The 20,533-nt window shown below is 42.6% G+C and overlaps 1 protein-coding gene across 1 annotated transcript in view; it reads left to right on the forward strand.

Annotated features, from left to right (window-relative positions):
- The first annotated feature begins 8,857 nt into the window (after positions 1-8,857).
- GALNT10 (polypeptide N-acetylgalactosaminyltransferase 10) overlaps positions 8,858-20,533 on the forward strand; it is a 176,882-nt gene continuing 165,206 nt past the window's right edge. Inside the window, exon 1 of the mRNA XM_043980315.1 lies at positions 8,858-9,137. Within this exon, the coding sequence (XP_043836250.1) occupies positions 8,973-9,137 (165 nt within the window). The 5' untranslated portion in view covers positions 8,858-8,972. The remainder of the gene's footprint in view (positions 9,138-20,533) is intronic.

Below are 20,533 nucleotides of genomic sequence, written 5' to 3' on the forward strand. Positions count from 1 at the left end.
TGTGAAGTGAGTTATACTTTGGGAGATTTTTAAGAATACTATGCACTAAGGGGGTGTGCAGTGCTAGTGACCAATGTGTTTTTGACAATACCTTCTGAATTCTTCTCTGTTTTCTTGGAATACTTGTGGCAAAGATCAAGGGACCCCAACACACCTCCTTAAAATAAACATTTCTATGGTGCATCCATTCACTCAGTCTTCCGTAATTGTAAACTTTGGTTTAAGTTTAACTTCTTCCCCATTACTCATATTTAATGTCACCAAAACCTATTTGTTCTACCTCCAAAACATCATTTACATTTTCCCCTACTCTCTGTTTATATTCCTATCCCCCTAGTATAGGACATCAGAACTCTTTGTCTGATCTATTTCAGTAGCCTCATAATTAAACAGATATTTATTAAGAATCACATCCTGTGCACACAGCACTAAGATAGGCACTGAAGAGACAAAGACAAAAATGAAACACTCCTTGTCCTTGAGGAGCTTACATTCAATTGGAAGGGATACAACATAAATATTAATAAGAATAGGGTAGGGGCAGCTAGCTGGTGCAGTGGATGGAGCACTGGCCCTGGAGTCAGGAGGACCTGAGTTCAAATCTGACCTCAAACACTTAACACTTACTAGCTGTGTGACCCTAGGCAAGTCACTTAACCCCAATTGCCTCAACATAAAGAAAGAAAGAAACAAACAAACAAATAAATAAATAAGAATACGGTAGTCAGGGGAATTGATCAAGACATTTTCTGCTCAAATGATCCTTCCCTTCCTATCCTCAGCTCAGCTGATATCACAGAAAGTAAAGGAAAGATAACAGAGATATTGGGTGTTAATATGTGCCTACCCCTGTTATCACTTTATGAAGTGTGAAGAAATTTCCCTAGTGGAATTGGAAGGGGAGTTTGGTATTAGCTGGGTGAAGATTGGCCATGCTCATGGTCTTGATGGTCAATTGGTCAGCCTCAACTAACTTAGTTTCTTTCTTTCTTTCTTTCTTTCTTTCTTTCTTTCTTTCTTTCTTTCTTTCTTTCTTTCTTTCTTTCTTTCTTTCTTTCTTTCTTTTTTTTGCAGGGCAACAAGGGTTAAGTGACTTGCCCAGGGTCACACAGCTAGTAAGTGTCAAGTGACTGGGGTCAAATTTGAACTCAGGTCCTTCTGAATCCAGGGCCGGTGCTTTATCCACCTAGCTGCTCCAATTAACTTAGTTTCCAAGGAGAAGCATAGAGGATATGTAAATCTGGAGAAGAGGAGTCTGAGAGGCCATTTGGAGCTAAAAGAGTAGACACGGAAACCATGAACAGTGGGCACCAGGACACTGGGAGTAAGAAGCTGTGAGAACCAATTATGCATGAGGAATTTGGGGGTGGATATTGTGTTTTTTGATTCTCTTCCTTCATTTCCTGCAGATTTCAAGGTAGTGATTATTTATTTCCTTTTACCCTTGGTTTTAGGAACCGCAAGCCTTTTCTCCAATGCAGGGAATGTCTCAAAAGTTTGCTTGCCTTTCTTTGTTTTAAATGCTTGTTTTGTAGTTTAAGCTGACAGTTGGAATAAGCAATGTTAACCTCAGGCATTGCTAATTATGGTGGTGTACTTATTGGGGCTGTAGAATGAAAGAAGAAAGAGAGGTATGTTTAAAACTGGTGTTTTCCCAGAATGTTGTCCTGGGTTAGGGCGTTGGGTTGGAGTGTGGGGTGAGATTGAGAAAAGTATGGGTGCATTTGTTATAAATTCTGAAAGTAGAGAAAAAAATATTTATACCAAGAAACCCATAGAAGCAATGAGTAAGTAGTAGAGTGGGAGTGAATAAAAGTAGCTGAACAACTATTTACCACTCCACTGCACCACTGCTACAATAGTTCAAGTTTGAGAAGGGAGAAAACACTAACAATTGAGGAATAATAGGACATCCTGCCTCCAATTTCTTCTTCCCACCCCCACTCCATCCTTCATATTGCCACCAGACTGATTTTACTGATGTACTGATCTGGTCACTTCTGCTCAAAAATCTTGAGTAGTGTATAATTATAATGATGAAGAGATGGAGAAATCCACCCTCCTCCCTTTATTGGCACTGAGAGGGATGGGGTGGGATTGGGGAGAGAGGGAGGAATATGGCTGTGGAATATGCTGTCAGATAAAATAGTAATGTTTATTGGACTTTACGGATTTGGTTTTTTATCTTTATAAAAATCCTTGTTACAAGGGGAGGGAAGGGGGAACATAAAGGAGGCAATGTGATGTAAAAGCAAAAGAAGCAAATAAAACTTTAAAAAGCTGTATTAAATACATGCTTTAAACTTTAAAAAATAAAAGCAAAGCCTTTGATTTTTTTAAAAATAAAAATTTGACTTAGCTATTCTCAGCAATACAATGATCTAAGACAATTCTGAAGGATTTATAATGAAAAATGTTAGCCATATACAGAAAAAGAACCAATGGCGCTTGAATGAAGATCGAAGCATACTTTTTTTTTACTTTCTTTATTTTCCTTGTGTTTTTTTATCTGTGTTTTCTTTCCCAACAGTACTAACATGGAAATATGTTTTGCATGACTGAACATGTATAACCTATATCAAATTGCTTGCCTTTTCAATGAGGGGAAGGGGTAGTAAAAGAGAGAATTTGGAATTCAAAATTTTTTTAAAATAAACATTAAAAATGTTCTTACCTGTAATTGGGGGAAATGTTAAATTTAAGTTTAGATTGCCAGAAAGGAAGGAAGGAAGGAAGGAAGGAAGGAAGGAAGGAAGGAAGGAAGGAAGGAAGGAAGGAAGGAAGGAAGGAAGGAAGAAAAAGAAATGTTCCATGGTCCCCTATTATCTATTGAGTAAAATTCAAATTCATTTGCTTGGTATTCAAGGTCCACAATATGGCAACAGTCTTCCAGATACCATGGTTATTTCTTTGGTGCCTTTCTAATGGGATGGGGAAGACTTCTCTCCTCACCCCACTCCCAAATGACCTGACTCACTTCCTGGACTAGAGATATGTGCCAGGCATGATTCGTGGGATGTTGCATAGGCTGTTGGCCACCCTTTCCCCCTCTCATCTCTTTATAGCACATTTATTTCTCCTTGGGGTGTATGGGGTATTTGGGGAGGACTAGCACCTCTAATGTGAGTGCTGCTCATTCATCTTTGGTGTCCACCTGTCACCCAGCTCTCACCTGTGGCTCCAAGAAGCTGCCACATATGCAGCATATGTGGTGACCACACCCTGGTAAACCATCTCTGCAGATGGGTTAAACCAGGTTGAGGGTAACTGTTGGTGAGTTAGAGGGGTGTCGATCCCAAGCATGTGAAGACTTCTTCAGTGGAATAGATGGATGTGAACATTTTGTTTCAACAGGCCGTGAAGGCAGTGGAAACAGGTGCTGTGGAGCCCTTAGAGCTCGGTCAGACACCAAGGTCATCCATTGCATCCAGAGCCATTGCCAGTCATCTTGATTTTTGCCTTGTCACTGGACTTTGATGACTCTGGAAGAGAGAGAGAGGCTTGCAATTTCATGCAATTTGGCCTCATTTAAATCCAATTTACACACCAGTCAAAAGGCATCACGAATACAATTTCCACCCAAATGGTCACATGGACTATTTGTGTCTGACCTGTGGTAGAGCCTTCCATAGCCGTCTAGACACACTGTATACCGACCCCAACATCATGATGTTATTTTGGTCCTCTTTGAGCATGAAGGACAAACAACAACAACAACAACATTCAGCCCCTACCTTCTGCAGCCTTCCATTTTTATTCATCTTCTAGAACCTTTAGGGTACTATCAAAATATTGCTGGATTTTGAGTCAGAGGCCCAAGTCCAAATTCTTACTCTGCAGCTTATGAGTTGTGTGATCTTGGACAGGTCACTTTACTCTCCTGGGTCTAGATTTCTTTATTTGTAAAACGAAAGGGGTGACCTAGATAACCTCTAAGGATACTTATAGCTCTAAATTAATAACCATCGACTTTATTCTTTCACATTTTTTTCTATCTCCTGGGGCTCACTGGAATCTCAATTTCTTTTGGAGTTCCCAAATTCTTAGACTTTTCTCCAAAACTAGCTTCTCCTTTTTTTACATCCCCTGAAAAATATAGGGCCAAAAACTAGCATCACCATACTTCTTGATCTTCTCCTCCTTCCATCACTTAACAACTTATTTAGGTTCACTCCATCTTGTCCAGATACTTGTTTTCCTACCTGGCTGCTTTCCTCTGGACTTTTCCATTATGTCCCTAGGAACATCTTCATCCTGTAAGATTTCTTCAGGATGGGACTCACCCTTCATCAATACCCTCTGCCCTTGGGGCCTCCTTTCTCTTTTTTTCTTTTGCGGGGCAATGAGGGTTAAGTGACTTGCCCAGGATCACACAGCTATAACGTGTAAAGTGTCTGAGGCTGGATTTGAACTCAGGTCCTCCTGAATCCAGGGCCAATGCCTTATCCACTACACCACCTAGCTGTCCCCCGCCTTTCCCTCTGATTGGAAGGTAGAGAATGGACAGCTCTTCCCAGAACCTCCATTTAAGAAGGTATCTCAGGTCAACTCTCTCTTCATTACTCACCAGATATGTGCCTCTGGACTATACAAACTTCCCCTCACCCCTGACTTTCCACTTTCTTTTTGTGTATTGTCTTCCCACATTAATTAATGGGTAAAAGCTTCCTGTAAAAGGTAAGATTTTAGCTGGGACATGAAAGAAGCCAATAGGAACAGATTAGAAGGGAGGGCATTCCAGACATGGGGACAACCAGTGAAAATTCCCAGAGCTTAGAGATGGAGTGTCTTATTCAGGTAAAAGCCAGGAGGCCAGTACCAGAAGAAGAAATGGTGATTCGCTGGGCTGAAAATGGTCCTCCACACCTTTGTTAGCCTGAGGGAGTGAGGGAGAGGGGGAGTTCTCTTTCCTGTACCTACTCCCAATTGGCTATGTCACTCTGAAGTAGAATCACTCAACCAGTGGGGGAGACTACATACAGCTGAAAGCAGACATATACACTCCTGACTGATACAAATGGGCAGTCACTTGAGGCCAGAAGCAGCTTCAAGTAGTACTGCCCCTGGCAGCAGAAAGGATAGCCTGCTGTGGACTCAAGAGACAACTAGCCCCAGAAATCAAGAGTGGAACTGTGAAGACAAGTAGTTCCTGGGAACTCCATGAGCAGCCCATCTAAAAGTGGTATTGTCCCTAGGGAAAAACTTTGTGAGGACTCCACTAGGGAAAAAAGGACTTGTAGGCCCTGCAGTACTAGAATATTGAGTAGCTTCTGCCACATATGGTCCCTACATGAATGCCTCACTACTCTAAGTGCCTATTCCTACAGATGCTTGTGTCTTTATAGGAACTGCACTCCAGGTTTACGTTAGGGCAGTGTTTTGTACCTACTATTCTTACCATGTCACTTTAGCAAATGTCTTTGCTAAGCACTGATACTATCTAGTGGCTGATTATTAATGGAAAGCATACTGTTGGGGGGATGGTAGTGGTGGTCATAAGTGAGTATTAGAAGTGCAGACTCACAGAGTTACTCCTAGAATCTGAGGTAGCAGAAGCATTTTAGAGACCCAATCTCTCCGTATGAGAGCAAGTTGAAAGACTATCCCAAGTGGGTGATACATTAGAAAATAGGGAGTTACTGAAGGGCCTAGAAGATCTATGTAGGATGAATAGAGTTAGGTAGTGGAAGGAGAAACTCGAGAATATGATTAGGGGAACCTTGTAGACTGAAAGAAACTATTCAGGTGGAAGCACTCACTGTTATCTATCAATCACAGCTTGGTGAAATGGCAACACTGGACTGGGGATCTGTAGCCCTGGGTTCTAGTTCCAACTATGACATTATTTCATTGTGTAAACTTGGGTAATTCACTTCCCCTCTATGGGTCTCAGTTTCCCCATACATAAAATGATGAGGTATTGGATTAAATGATCCTCATGGCCCCTTTCAACTTTAATATTGTATGTTTTATCTAAGTCCCTCGCAATTTTGATGTTTTATTGTCTAAGGTCCCTTCCAGCTCTGACATTCTATGTCCTAAGAACACTCAAATTCCTTGGTTCTCTGATTCTGCTCCGATCAACAGTTTATTCCTCTCAACCAGGCTAGTTAAGTTACTATACTCCCTTATGAAACCATAGTGAAGTTTGCTGAAATGTGCCACCTAGTGGAAAACAAGATGACTGGCTCCCTTTGAAGTGTTGGGGAGGAAGGAAATGACAAGAAAACTGTTTTTTCATAAGGAATTTTTTGCCTTCCTACAAAAAGGAAAAGTAATTAAAACAGCAAGCACTCTAATTGCATAATCCTTGCTATTTATTTTAGTGGCAACCCCAGCAGTGTGATGGCTCCTAGAGGAGAGGATATTTGCATCATCTCTGCCTTGCTGGTGGTTCTTTTCCTTGAGTAGCTTGCTTTTGGCTAGGCAGTGATGGTCAGTTCTTTCTCCCTAACCCCTACCCCCACCATATGTTCTTTGTGTGTGTGTGTGTGTGTGTGTGTGTGTGTGTGTGTGAGGCAATTGGGGTTAAGTGACTTGCCCAGGGTCACACAGCTAGTAAGTATCAAGTGTCTGAGGCCAGATTTGAACTCAGGTCCTCCTGACTCCAGGGTTGGTGCTGTATCCACTGCGCCATCTAGCTGCACCCCCACCATATGTTCTTATTATGGTTTTCATTAACCTGGCTTAATAACTTTGTTTTCCTGGACAGCAGAATGATCTTACTTGTAAGATGTAAGTAAAGTATAAGTAAACCTTATAACCTCTGTCAACAAAATCACAACATATGAGAACTGAAAGCAACTTAGAATATAGAGTGTTAATGCTGGAAAAGATCTCAGAGATCATGTAGGTCAACTCTCTCATGTTACAGATGGGGAGTTCCATGGAGGAAAGTGATTTGACCAAACAAAGCTGGGTCTAGAAGGTATAACTGGTGACTCCCAATTCCCCATGACTAATAATGCTTGTTAATAATCATATTAATGATACTTCACATTTATTTAGCATTTTAGGATTGCAAAGTCTGTGCAAAAGTCTTCCATTTGTTCCTTATGATAATCTTGGGAGGTGGGTAGTGTTAAGTATACTCATTTTCCAGGTAAGGAAACAAACTCAGGAAATTAAGTAACTTGTTCAACTTGGCACAGGCTTAGGACGGGATCTATTATTTTCTCTGTCCACTGTTCCTTCCATTTGTCACACCAAATCCTTAAAGCCATTGCAGCATAAGAATTCCTTCTCTCATCAAACATTATAACCCTTTGTCACAAGGAACTAAGCTGTCGTCCCCTCTCTCAACTCTGCTGGTAAGGTTTGAATCTTATCTTTCCTGCCCCCCAACTCAGTGGCTGGTGTTCTGTAGTCAAAGAGCACAGGAACCAGAAAACCTGTTTCAGTCCCAGCTCTACCTACTCACTTACCTGTGTCCCAGCAATTTCATATCTTCCTTTCCTTATATTGTGAAACAGAGCTAATAATATGTGCTGCCTATTCCAAGAGGTTGGCTATAAAGATCAAATGGGATTAGATAAACAAAATGCATTGAAAATGTTCTGTAAAAGTACTCCAATGGAGATTTTGTCTTGCTCGACTGTACTTGTTACAAGGATTTTGGGGCAAGGGGGTGAGTGAAGGGGGGAGGAGAAAAAAGTAAATGCTTGACAATTGATAAAATAAAATTTAGGGTTTTTTTTTACTCTTTTTTGGCTGGGCAATGAGGGTTAAGTGACTTGCCCAGGGTCACATATCTAGTAAGTGTCAAGTGTCTGAGGCCGAATTTGAATTCAGGTACTCCTGAATCCAGGGCCGGTGCTTTATCCACTGTGCCACCTAGCTGCCCCCTGAAATTTAGTTTTAAAAGTATTACTCCAATGGACTTGTAAACTCTGCAACGTAGGGTACTCCATCCAATGATGCTCATCGCAATCCATTTGTTCCCGTTGATCTCCATCAGGGGTTGATGGAGTGCACCCAGCCGCGCTGTTGAATATCCCTTCCCCAGCGGAGCTCAGCATCACTCCTGCCCAGTCTCAGGGGCTCTAACTGGCTCTTCAGCATCCTCTCCTCTTCTCCCCCCGCCCTTCTCAGAGTTCAGACTGACCCCACCGCATTTACCCAAATCGAAACTGGCGCTTTTCGGGCACCTACCACCCTCTTTGGCAGTAGGGGGCGCCTGGGGGCTACGACTCCTATAGGGCAGGAAAGATTAACCCGCTCGGAACTTCGATTCACTAGTCACACGTGCGCGAGTCCGACCGATCCCCACACACCCCATCCCCTTCCCGGGCTTCAATGGCCCAGAAACCTTCGCCCCTCAAGCCCGTGGGAGAATGGTCTCTTCCAGGTGGACCAGTTTATCCAGATGCTAATAACAGAGTTTACCAGTGGGTGGAGGCGCGCCCCTCCTGCCTCGCCACGTCCTCTGTACCACACCTAGGGAGACGCGCCAGCCACCCCCCCCCCCCCCCCCCCCCCCCCAGTAAGGAGCTAGCATTCAGACCTGTTAGTCCTTCCTTCAGTCAACTCCTGGACTTTACCTAAGCTAGCGGGCGGGTGAGACCATTTGGGGACCGGCGGGGGGGAGCATGAACTCACCCCCACCATCTCATGGCCACGGCCGGTTGAGGCTAGCCCTGGATGAGGGGCGGATTAGGATTGACCTGGAGTCTAGATAGATATTTTCGAGGTGGGAAACCGTGAGGCTGGTGTGACCGGGCGGGAATGGGGGAGGGGTTAGAGCAAAATGGGCGGTGGGTCTTTGTCCCCTCCCCCCGAGGTGGGGGTGTGGTGGTAGCGCCCGGCTCCCCTCCTTTCTCGGCGGAGCGGAAGTGTCGGGGAGTTGGACTGGGGCCGGCACCGCGGCCGCTTCTCCCGGCCGCTGCTGCTGCTGCCGCCGCTGTTGCTGCTACGGGCGCCGCGGAGTTGGTGCCCGGGGCCGGGGTGCGCGCGCGCCAGGGGGACCGGCCCCGATGAAGCGGAAGGAGAAGCGGCTCCTGCAGGCTGTGGCGTTGGGGCTGGCGGCCCTCGTCTTCCTGCCCAACGTGGGGCTGTGGGCTCTCTACCGGGAGAGGCAGCTGGAGGGTGGCCCCGAGGGTGCCGAGGCGGCGGCGGCGGCCAGAGCGGGGGTTGCACAGGTGAGCTAGCCCGCCTAACGTTCCTCGGACGTGGGGACGGGGAGACCCCGGATGATTCTCTAGGAACTGGCCTCGGAACCCGAAGGGATGGGACACCGCTAGCTGACCCCCAATAGTTGCAGGGAGCCCAGGCACGCCATCCCCCTGGTCAAGAAGGTCTACTCTGACCCTAAGGGGATGGGACAAAATATGATGCTTCCAAAGGGAAGCCCCCACTTGACGGGGGGCGGGGGAAGCAGGTGTACATTCCCAGGTGAGGTTTGGGCGTTCTCCTCTTGTCAGCTCCCTTCCAACCCCATAGGGATGATAGATGCCTAAGAAGCTCCCCAAGGAGTGTCCCCCATGGGCGGGAATCCTTCTTCTCATTCCTGTACACCAGGACTTCCTTTCCTATCCGCTCCCCAATTGTCTTTCTCAATTCTTTCCTCCTGTCACCTTCATTTTCTCACCTCCACATCCTTGCTTTCTGTTAGCACTTAGCCTTTCTGCTTCCGTTTCTAGACCCAGGAACCATTCCAGTTTCGTGGCCCCAAAGTAGGAGCTGCCCCCTCCCTTCATCTACCATTGAGAACTTGCTGCTTCCTCCATCAATTGATTCCCCCACCCCACCCCACCCCACCCCTGCACCCCACCCCACCCCTGAACCCCACCCCCACACACACTTGCTAAATGACTTTGCCTTATGTTAGTTTCTTTTATGTCTTATTTCCCATGTGATTAATGACCAGCTTTTCCATCATGGGATCCCCTCTGAAGAGGGACCTTCTAGCTCCAGCCTCCCACCTTTCCAAGGTTCAGTGTTGAGGGACAAGTCTTTACTGGCATGTTTTGGCAAAGGTCAGGTGGGTGGGACGTCTAATGGCACCTTTTCCGGGTGAACAAAGTACCTATAACTGACTTCAGAATTCAATTCTGGATTTTGGAGCGCTTATTTATCCCTTTTCTTGCTTGTTCTGTCATTGATTAAGTATTGGTCAGGGCAGAAGGGGACGTTGGAAAGCATCTTTTCCATCCCCATCGTTACAGAGGTAACTGAAGCCCAGAGAAGGTGTGGTTTACCCAAGGTCCGAACTCAAGATACTCCAGTGCCTTGTCCACCCTATCATGCCCTTTATTTCTTTCATGGAGGTTGAGATTTAAAACTGTAGTGTCCAATGCTTGAGCTTACTCCAGATCTCCTGGCATTTGGCCCTAGGGCTTTTTATTATTATCAATTGGTGAATATAAAAATTCCATTGTCAGGAGTGCGGAATCACAGGACTGGAACTCAATGAACTTGCCAGGAATTTACTCTTACAAGTGCCAGTGAAATGAGAGGAGGCTTTCTTATTGGTTCTTTTTATGGTTCTAATAATTGTTGATTTAGATGATGTCATTTTATGAGGAAGTAAAACTCTGGACTTGAAGTCAGAAATCTTGAGTGAAACAGTGTTCCTTCCAGCCTCAGTTTTCTCATCTGTAAAATGGGGATAATTCCTGCCCTACCTACCTCTCAAAGATGTTTTTGGGGGGGGGAGAAGAAAAAGGGGGAGAAACATGCAAACTGTTACGTACTGGAAATGTGCTACTATTTATCCTTTATAACCTCCTGAATGAATGAGAAACTGCTGGAGTTACATCTGTTAGACTGAGGAGAGTACCCTGACCATGTGCAGAGTTACCTGGAATGGATAAAAGCATAGTTCAGGTGGATTCAGACTGGGATGACAGCTGGACCCGTTGTTGATTAATGGATTAATGACACTTGGAGGGAAGCCTCTAGTGCTGTACCACAGGGCTCTGGATGTCTGGATTTGTCCTACTCAGTTGTTGTTTTTTTTATTATTGCTTTTGGCAAATGACATAGATGATATGCTTATAAAAATTTTTAGATAATGGGCAAGAAGGGGAAGGACAACTAGAGGAAGACCTCCATTGTGTCAGGTAACCAACCTATGGTGGATTTATGGGAAAACATGAATAATAATTTTTTTGGGGGGCCAGGCAATTGGGGTTAAGTGACTTGCCCAGGGTCACACGGCTAATTAAGTGTCAAGTGTCTGAGGCCAGATTTGAACTCAGGACCTCCTGAATCCAGGGCCGGTGCTCTATCCACTGTGCCCCCAAGCTGCCTTTAAACATGAATAATTATTGCACAGGATGAGATGGTTTGTGATCTTCATTGTTGATACTCCCTGGATGTGAGATCATAGATACATTGGAGTATAAATGTAAAATCACAGAATCTGAACTGGCAGGATCCTCATAAGGTATCAAGTCTACTTCATACCCGGAACAGGAATCCCCTCTATTACATTCCTGACAGGTGGTCATTCAGCCTTTGTTTAAACCTTTCCAGTGACAAAGCACTCACCACCTCCCTACTTTAAAAACAAAACAATACAGGGGCGGCTAGATAGCACAGTGGATAAAGCGCCAGCCCTGGATTCAGGAGTACCTGAGTTCAAATCTGGCCTCGGACACTTGACACTAGCTGTGTGACCCTGGGCAAGTCACTTAACCCCCATTGCCCCACAAAAAAACCAAAAAACAAACAAACAAAAACAAAAGAAAACAATACAAAACAGCTGCACAAGTACAATGTGGTGAAGATGTGGCTCAGCAAAGAGAAAAATGATCTGGCAGTTTTAACAGCAGTAATAGCTAGCACTTGTATGACTCTTGCAGGTTTATAAAGTGCTGTACGTAGATTATCTCATTTTAGCATGGTAGCTAATGTGACTTGAAGCTACAAGAACAGACATCTGTTGAGAGCACAATGGCTTCTATTCCCACTGACCTCTGACCTGGCCAGGAGTAATGTACCCAGCTTGTAATGTTCTTGGAGAAGAGAAGACTTAAAGAGAATTGTGGTCACTGTCTTCAAATAGCTAAAGGCCAGTCATAGGAAACCTAGAAAAATTATGTTTATTCTGCTTGGCTCCAGGGATCAAAATTGGCAAAGTGTGGAAAATACAGGGAAGCAGATTTCAACTCCAGTCAAGAAGAATTTCCTTAAAAGTAGAATGGATCATCTCTAGGGATAGAACACAAGTCACTTAACCCCTGAGCTTCAGTTTTCTTATCTGTAAAAGGGTATAATAATTACTTTTACGTACCACATAGGGCCATTGTGAAGCTTGAAATGAGATGTATGTACAGTGCTTTGCAAAACTTAAAGAGCTATATAAATGTCAACCATAGAATTCTCCACCACTGAAGGTCTTTGGCCAACCACCATATGACTGCTTGTCAGAGATGTAGAAAGGATTCCTCAATTCAAGAAAGAACTGATTCATTCCTGTTCAGGCACCAGTTAATCTGAATGACCTCTGCCACCTGTTCAATTCAATTTAATAAGAATGTATTCAAAGACAACTGTGAAAACAAAACAAAACAAAACAAAAAACAAAAGGGCAGCTAGGTGTCACAGTGGATAAAGCACCGGCCCTGCATTCAGGAGTACCTGAGTTCAAATCTGGCCTCAGACACTTGACACTTACTAGCTGTGTGACCCTGGGTAAATCACTTAACCCCCATTGACCTGCAAAAACAAACAAACAAAAACAAAGACAACCTGGGGATTCAGAGACAAAAAACAAAAAAGAAAGATCCCTGTCCTCAGGGAACTTTCTCCTGGGGGAAGGAAGGGACAGCATGTACACAGGCAAGTAGACAGAAATCCTATATGCATTTAGGGGAATGGGGGTGGGGGGTGATGGTAAACACTAACAACAGGGAGAGGGGAGGAATCCAGAATTTTCTCATGTAAGAAGGGGTGCTTTGAGTTGAACCTCAAATGGATCTAGAGATTTCAAGAGGCTAAGGTAAGATAGGAGAGCATTCCAGGCATGAGGCAAGGTTGGACCATGTTCACAAATAAGGGGGGAGAGGTGTTATGCATGGGAAACAGCAATTAGGATAGTTTGAAAAATAGATTGCACAAGCTGCAATGATGTGAAACATATCTATTTGAAAAGCTAGGTTGGAGCCAGATGGCAAAGGGCTTTAAATGTCAAACAGAGGAGTTTGTATTTTATCCTAGAAGCAATAGGCAGGCACAGAAGCTTTTTGAGCAATGGAGGTGACATAGTCAGGCCTGTGCTTTAGGAATATTAATTTGACAGCTTTATATAAAATGCATCAGAGAGGAGACTGGAAACAAGGAGACGGATAACAAAGAAACTGCAATTAATGGTGCAGGCAAGAGGTGATGAGGACCTGGACTAGTGTGGACATTGCTCATTGTCCAGAGGGTCTCCCTCTCACCTTTGAACTTCTACAACATTTGTGATCACAGGGATGGGGCAAGTATTCATCTTTACAAAGAAGGTGTCTGGTTCCTTCAGGAGCTTGGCTTCAGTGAGATCCTGTGAGTTCTTTGGAATTTTTAGGTTCATTATTAAATTAACACCTACAATTTGGCTACTGTTCAGAGAATCCTCTGTGGTTTCATCGCTGTGACAGGTGTGTAGTGAGGAAGTGGAGGTTAATGGCTCTTTTCCTTGGGCTTTCAGGTAAATTACCCATGTACCCAGTGGGCACTCAGGCAGAGATTGAGGAATGGAGAGAGCAGCATCTGGGGCAGTGCAGAGCTGATGATGGGAGGCTGACAAGAATAGATCCTGAAGTCAGACAATAGTCCGAGTCACTGTTTTTGTCCTATTACTGTGGCGTGGGGTAGAGAGGAGAAAGAATGGCAGTAGTTCAAAGGGGGTGGACTATTCTTGCTGAACCTCCTTTTCTTTTTTAAATAGCTGCCTTTTGGGGCAGCTGGGTGGTGCAGTGGATAAAGCAGTGGCCCTGGATTCAGGAAGTCCTGAGTTCAAATGCAGCCTCAGACACTTGATACTTATTAGCTGTGTGACCTTGGCCGAGTCACTTAACCTTCATTGCCCTCCCCCCCCATCACATATAAATAGCTGCCTTTTGACCTCTATTTGAACTGCACGATTGTGGAATTTTCAAGTGAAAACTTCTTCCAGTTGATACCAGATTTAAAATGTATCTATTGCCTCTCAGGAATATTCTTCCAAATTTCAAGACCTCTCTTTTTTTGCTAAGCTTTACTCCAGGTGCAAGGCACTAAGCTGGTATCTAAATGAAAACCTATGATTCAGTGTTGGAAGGTTGTAGGAATGACTTTAAATGATCAGAACTTATTCCTTCTTCCAGTAACTTCCCAATAAATGCCTACTATGTACATAGCATTAGGCCTAAGCACTGAGGGAGACACATTATACTATAGGATATTTGAGCTGGAAAAAGACTTTGAAACATAGGATGTTAGAAAATAAACTATAGAGTGTAAGAGCTAGATATAAAATATAGAATGTTTAAATAACCAGAGAACCAGAGAGATCACTAATTCATTCTTTCAACATTTTCTAAGCATGTATGGGTCAGAGCACTGACTGCTAGGCGCTGAGGACACTATAAATATATTTACATTTTTCAGCCCAGTTATGCTGCTATTCAAACTTCCAGTTATAACTATTTCTAGTTATGCTGCTATTTGAATAATTTGGCATCTTAATCATAAGGCTAACGAATTCCAAGTTCAAATTGTTATCCTAGCAATTGATTAAAATCATTCCATTGATCACCCTCAGTAGCTCCTCATTGCTCCAGAGTATCACTAAGTACATAATCCTTAGCCTGATATTTAAAGTGTTCCACAATCTGGCTCAGGCTCAGCTTTCTGGCCTTATTTTGTTTACCTCACTTCCCTCCATCCACGTTGCATTCCAGCCGTCTGGACTCCCTGCTGTTCTCCATTTTCACCTCTTCACCCTGTACATTGCCCCTTCCCCTGCCTGCAGTGGACTCCTATTCCTCTCTTCTCATTGTCTCATCTCTGTGTTTTGACGCTGCAGCTCGGGGTTATCCTCCACAAAATCTCCCTTAATTCCTTCATCAGCAAAGTCTCTCCTCATATCTTTCATCATTCTTTATTTGATTTCTTTTTATTTTTAACTCGGGAGTAATTTATTTACATGTCATCTCTTCTATTCAGACTCCTTGAGGACAGAGATTTTAGGATTTATATCTGGAAAGAACTATAGCTACAGTCTACTCCAACCCCTTCATTTTACAGATAAGAAAACCAAGACCCAAAGATCTTAAGTAAATTGCTCAAGGTCTCACAGTTAGTTTTTGTCTTCTGTCTTCAAATCTAGTTGTTTTTTCACAGCACTTTTTCAAAATGTCATTTTTCAACTTTGTCTTCCCAGCCACCTAGCCACAGTGTTTTGCATGTAGTAGAAAGTTTTTGAAATAAATTTAATCTAGTAACAAGTGCCTGACCCCTGAGGAAGAGTACAAAAGAGAAGGGTGATGTTTCTGAGATGAGTATGCCCCTCCAGCACCCAACAGTTCTCATAAAAGTCTGTGTTAAATTCAACAGGCCTCCTTTTAAAAAAATCTGTAAAATTCAACAGTCATGTAATATACCCCATAAACGTCTGGGTTCGTGGTATAGTGGTAAGCTCTGCCATCATTGAGCTTTGTTTGATGGGAAACAACAAGTGCAAAGAAGAAATGGAAACAATTCTTTGAAAGCTCTATTTTAAAATAGTCTTTTTTTGTTTTAAGAGAAGTTTCTTTGAAGTTAATGTCCTTGTCAGTAAGAACAATACTGCCTCTGCTGAGTTGTTTGATAAAGATGTTTTAAATGACTAATTAGCCATCTGTCAGATTTGGGGACCAGGTATTTGTTTTTACCCTCTGGTAAGATTCGAAAATTTAGCCTCCTGTTATTATCCCTCAGAGATCCTTTGGGCCTTTACTGTAATACCTGTGGCTTTTCTTATTACAAAATAAATCCCCACAGGCAGTGGAGAGTGAATTTTTCTGTCATTAAAATAGATTTATTAAAAATCATATTAATGTCTAGTACTACATTCCTGTTCCACCACACCCCTCTGTTGTACCCTAGGCCTGTCTTGCCTGTTCATATTCCCAGCTTTGCTGCCAGCCTTTAAGCCCACCTAACTGTCGTGCTGTTCAGCATGATGTTCAGTGGTGGATTTTTACAGAACAAATCCTAGCTTTAGAGCTGGAGATGGAAGGAGGCACAGAAATATTTAGTTCAGTCCCCTTCTTTGGAAGAGAGAGAACCTGAGACCCAGAGCCTGGAAGTAACTAGCCCAAGGTCACACTGCACATAGTAAGGCCCCTTGATGCCAGGTCCAGTGTTTGTTTTCTTTCCACTTTACCATGTGAGTTTTCTCTATGATTTGGAAGCAATACTGTGTATGTCCAGTTAACATTACTTGGTTGCTAACCCAAAAGACATTTAGTCTTTTATGTAGGATTGAGTATAGTCTACACCTCCCACTCCCAAACCCCATCTGGACTTATCTAAAATTTTGAGTGTGGCCTGTAATTGGTGGTATTTTTCAGAGTGGGCTTGTGTTGTTTTTTTCCCCCGCTTTCAGAGAAAACTCATTTTAAGAATGCAGCCTTTATTCAGACAAATTTATTTCTGTTCCTGTCTCAGAACCTAGCACAGAGGCTTGTATACAGTAGGTACTCGAATAGTGGTTAAGTAAATGGACTTTGCAAGACCAAACAGGAAAATCCAGACTTAAATATGTCTCTGTATTCATTGGGAAAGATACTTTTCCCCACCACCCATCCCAGGCCATGTGTCTATATGTGTATATCTGTTGTCCCCCAGTTTGGGGAGATTGTTCTCAGTATGTTTTACATTACAGAGATGTGTACTACATTTTAAAAATCCCAATGGGGGTATGTATATGAAGGAAACCACGTTTTTAAGAGTGGCACCAATAAAATGTAGTGGAAAGACTATACTGGCTTTGGATTCAGAAAATCTAGGTTTTGATCCCAGTTCTACTACCTATTAATTGTGTGGCCATGGGCAAATAATTATGTAACTTATGGACCTCAGTTTCTTCATCTGTAAAATGATGAGATTTTAATAGTTGCTTTCTAGAATTCCCCTCTGGTCTGACAGTCTATGTTCTAAGGTCTCTTCTAGTGCTCACATTCTTCTAAGTCCCAACTTCATTGGAAAATAATATTCAAGGACTCCAAATCAGGGGAATAATGGATTACCCAGTGACTTTAATATTCATGTATCAGGAGCTCCTCTCCCTTTTTAGGACTTTACATTATTCTTAGAACATTAGGAAATCAATGTAAGGATTTTTAAAAAATTTAACCACATTTGCCTTAGTGGTGGCAGAGCCTGACCCATCAGAAAATTAAGTAATCAGGCACCACATAAATAGAGTCCTGGAATGATTACCCTAAACTGTTTCCACATAATAGCTTGGGACGTTTAGACAGCTAATCACTAAAATGTTTGCATGTCCAGGTGAAACATGATGCGTTAGGAAAAGGACTATTGATCAGTAAAGGTGATTGGCCTGGCTGCATCCTTCCATTCATGCTGAGTTTGGGATTTTGGAAAGAGGCATTACCTTTTATAGTAATTTGAGTTGTAGGTACATATTAAAATCGATGTTTATATTCTTATCTGTATAATAAGTCTTATTTGTATAAATTCTGGTGAGACAGCAAATAATACTGTGTGGAAGGTGGGGAAGGGCATGCTCGAACGAACATTAATGCCATGTGGTCGAAGGGCTTTTTTCTTCTGCAACAGGATGACCACATAATCCTAGGAATTATAAGCATAGAAATCAGAAGTAACAAATATGTCCCTTAGGTGTCTCCCTCTTTCAAAAAGAAAAAAGTTCCCATTTCAAAATAAGAATCCTAGAATGTTAGAAGTGATTTCAGAATCTAGACTGCTGGAATACCCAGCAAGGAAGGTTAGAACTGGGAGGACTCTTAAAGATCATCATCTAATTCAAACCCTTCATTTTACAGATGAGAAAACTGGCCCAGGAAGGTAATAGAAGAGTATAAAATAGATCCTCTTTTTCCTGAGTCCTGGTTAGTGTGGCCTACTGTACTGCCTCCTTTGTTTTCATTCTTCCCCCTGCTCCAGTTGTACATGTCTATGTTTTGTCACTTAGGCAATAATAATTCATTCAAGATTCTCTAAAGTTGAATGCATTGTTAGCAGAGAGTGACCATAAGATTACTTCTTGCTTTGTAATGCAGCTTATGCTTTATAATTCATGACCTTTTAGGTTGGTGAAGCACCCTATTGATATTTTCTAAGACAGAGTGAGCTAAATAATTCAGCTTGCTTTGGCCAGTTGTTCCTTTCTTTCTCCTTACCTTTGAATGCCTTCACTTTGGTGACCTCTGCTGCATACCAGTAGATGAAATAACAACCCATTTTTCTATTTGGGAAACAAATGAAAATTTTAAGCATAAAATGCAGAATCTCTTCAAATTTCACAATCATAGTAGCTTTCATTTCTGTAGAACTTTACCATTTACAAATTACTTGCCTGTAAGAGTACAAAAAATTGTATTTACATTTTACAAATGGGAAAACTGGGACTTAGAGGAGTAAAGTGACTTAGAAGAAGTGTGTGATTCCAATCCAAGTATTTAGAAGATCTTGACAGGCTGGAACCATGGACCAGATCTAAAAGGGATAAATGTCCTACATTTGAATTTTTAAAAAAAATCATTTTCACAAGTACAAAATGAAAAGGGGAGACCAGATAACTTCATGCAAAGATCCAGGGGTTTTTGTGGGCTCACTGAGTCAGCAGTGTGAAAGAACAAGAGAAATATTAATAACTAAGTGTGATTACAGTGGGGGTGAAAATTAGTGGATAAATGGGAGAGAGATTGTAGAGGTTACAGGATTGGATGATTGGATGGTGGAGTAAGGTGGTAAGAAGCAAAGATGGGTAAAGATAATTCCCTGGTTATAAGCTTGAGTGACTGGGAGGGCTGTAAGTTAGGGGAAGAAATAGGTTTAGGGGGGAAATGGTGAACACTTGGGATGTGCTCAGTGTGAGGTGCCACTGAGGCATCCGATTAAAGATGTCCATCCAGCAGTTGAAAATATGGGATGGGAGCTCTGGGGAGATCATAGATTGTTGACATGATTTGAGAATCACTCCAAACCATGGCAGAGAAATTGAAGAAAGATAAAAGAAGATCAAGGACAAAACCTTTAGAGGAATCCTATATTTAAGGGGTGTGGGGGAAAGGTAAACTAGCAAAGAAAACAGAGAAGGTGTTGGGAGAGAATAATAATTTCTGTAGTAACCAGAAAACCCAGCCAGCTACCACAGGGGCCTCAGAATCATAGTTTACCTGCCATTCATTCATGTTGCATGAAATCTAGTGGGTGCTTTGGAAAATTAAGATCCACAGAAACGTTAATTTGGGAAGGAAGATGTCACTTCTGCCTTGCCAGCAGGGGGTCCTGGTGGGGTGTGGGGGATATTCAGGAAGGTTGGCTTCCTGGAGGATGATACTTGAACTGGACCTTGAAAGAAAGTTAGGACAAGCTTTCATTTTTGACTGTTGTCACATCACAGAGTTGGAAGGCACCCCAGAGTCCATCTTATTTAACCTGTACCTGAAAGTAAAGCCCCTCTACAGCATAACCAATAAGGTTTTCCAGCTCTTACTTAAAGACCTCTAGGAAAGGTCTTTTTCCGCCATTGTGGATACTGTCTGAGGCTTTGTGCAAACTAAGATTGTGTTACTTTTTTTGTAACACACATCACACCATTGATTCATATCGAGGTTGCAGCCAATTAAAACCTTCCAGGTCTTTAACAGATAAATGACATTCTACCCATGCCTTTGCCATCCTGCACTTGTGAAGTTGATTGTTTTTAACCCAAGTGTAAGATTTTATATTTATCATTATTAAATTTTGTGTTAGTGGATTTGGACCAATGTTCTGTTCTATTGAGAGCTTTTTGGATTCTACCTTTGTCACTGAGTATGTTAGCTTCCCCTGCTATGTTATTTTCAGATTTGAGAAGTATGGCATCTATTGCTTTATTCAAGTCTTTGATTAAAACAAAGTTAGCCAGGGCAGCTAGGTGGCACAGTGGTTAAATCACCGGCCCTGGATTCAGGAGTACCTGAGTTCAAATCTGGCCTCAGACACTTGACACTTACTAGCTGTGTGACCCTGGGCAAGTCACTTAACCCCCATTGCCCTGCAAAAAAACAAAAAACAAAAACAAACAAAGTTAGCCCAGGCCCAAGCACAGATCCTGGGGCACTTCCCCAGAGACTTCCCTCTAGGTTAGTGACTGTTCTTGCTTCTAGTCATTTAAATAGGTCCAGATCCACCCAGCTATATTCTCATCTAGCCCACATCTCTTCAACTTGTTTATAAAAATAGCACAAGAGACTTGGTCAATTGCTTTGTTAAAATCCAGAATTCCTCCATCTACTAGTCCTTCATCTACTACCTTGTTATAAAAGTACATGAGGTTACATGGACACAGCCTGTTGTTGAAGCTGTGTTGGCTTTGTGATGATCATTTCCC

The sequence above is a fragment of the Dromiciops gliroides genome, chromosome 2 (assembly GCF_019393635.1).
Source record: "Dromiciops gliroides isolate mDroGli1 chromosome 2, mDroGli1.pri, whole genome shotgun sequence".
Classification (NCBI taxonomy): Eukaryota; Metazoa; Chordata; class Mammalia; order Microbiotheria; family Microbiotheriidae; genus Dromiciops; species Dromiciops gliroides.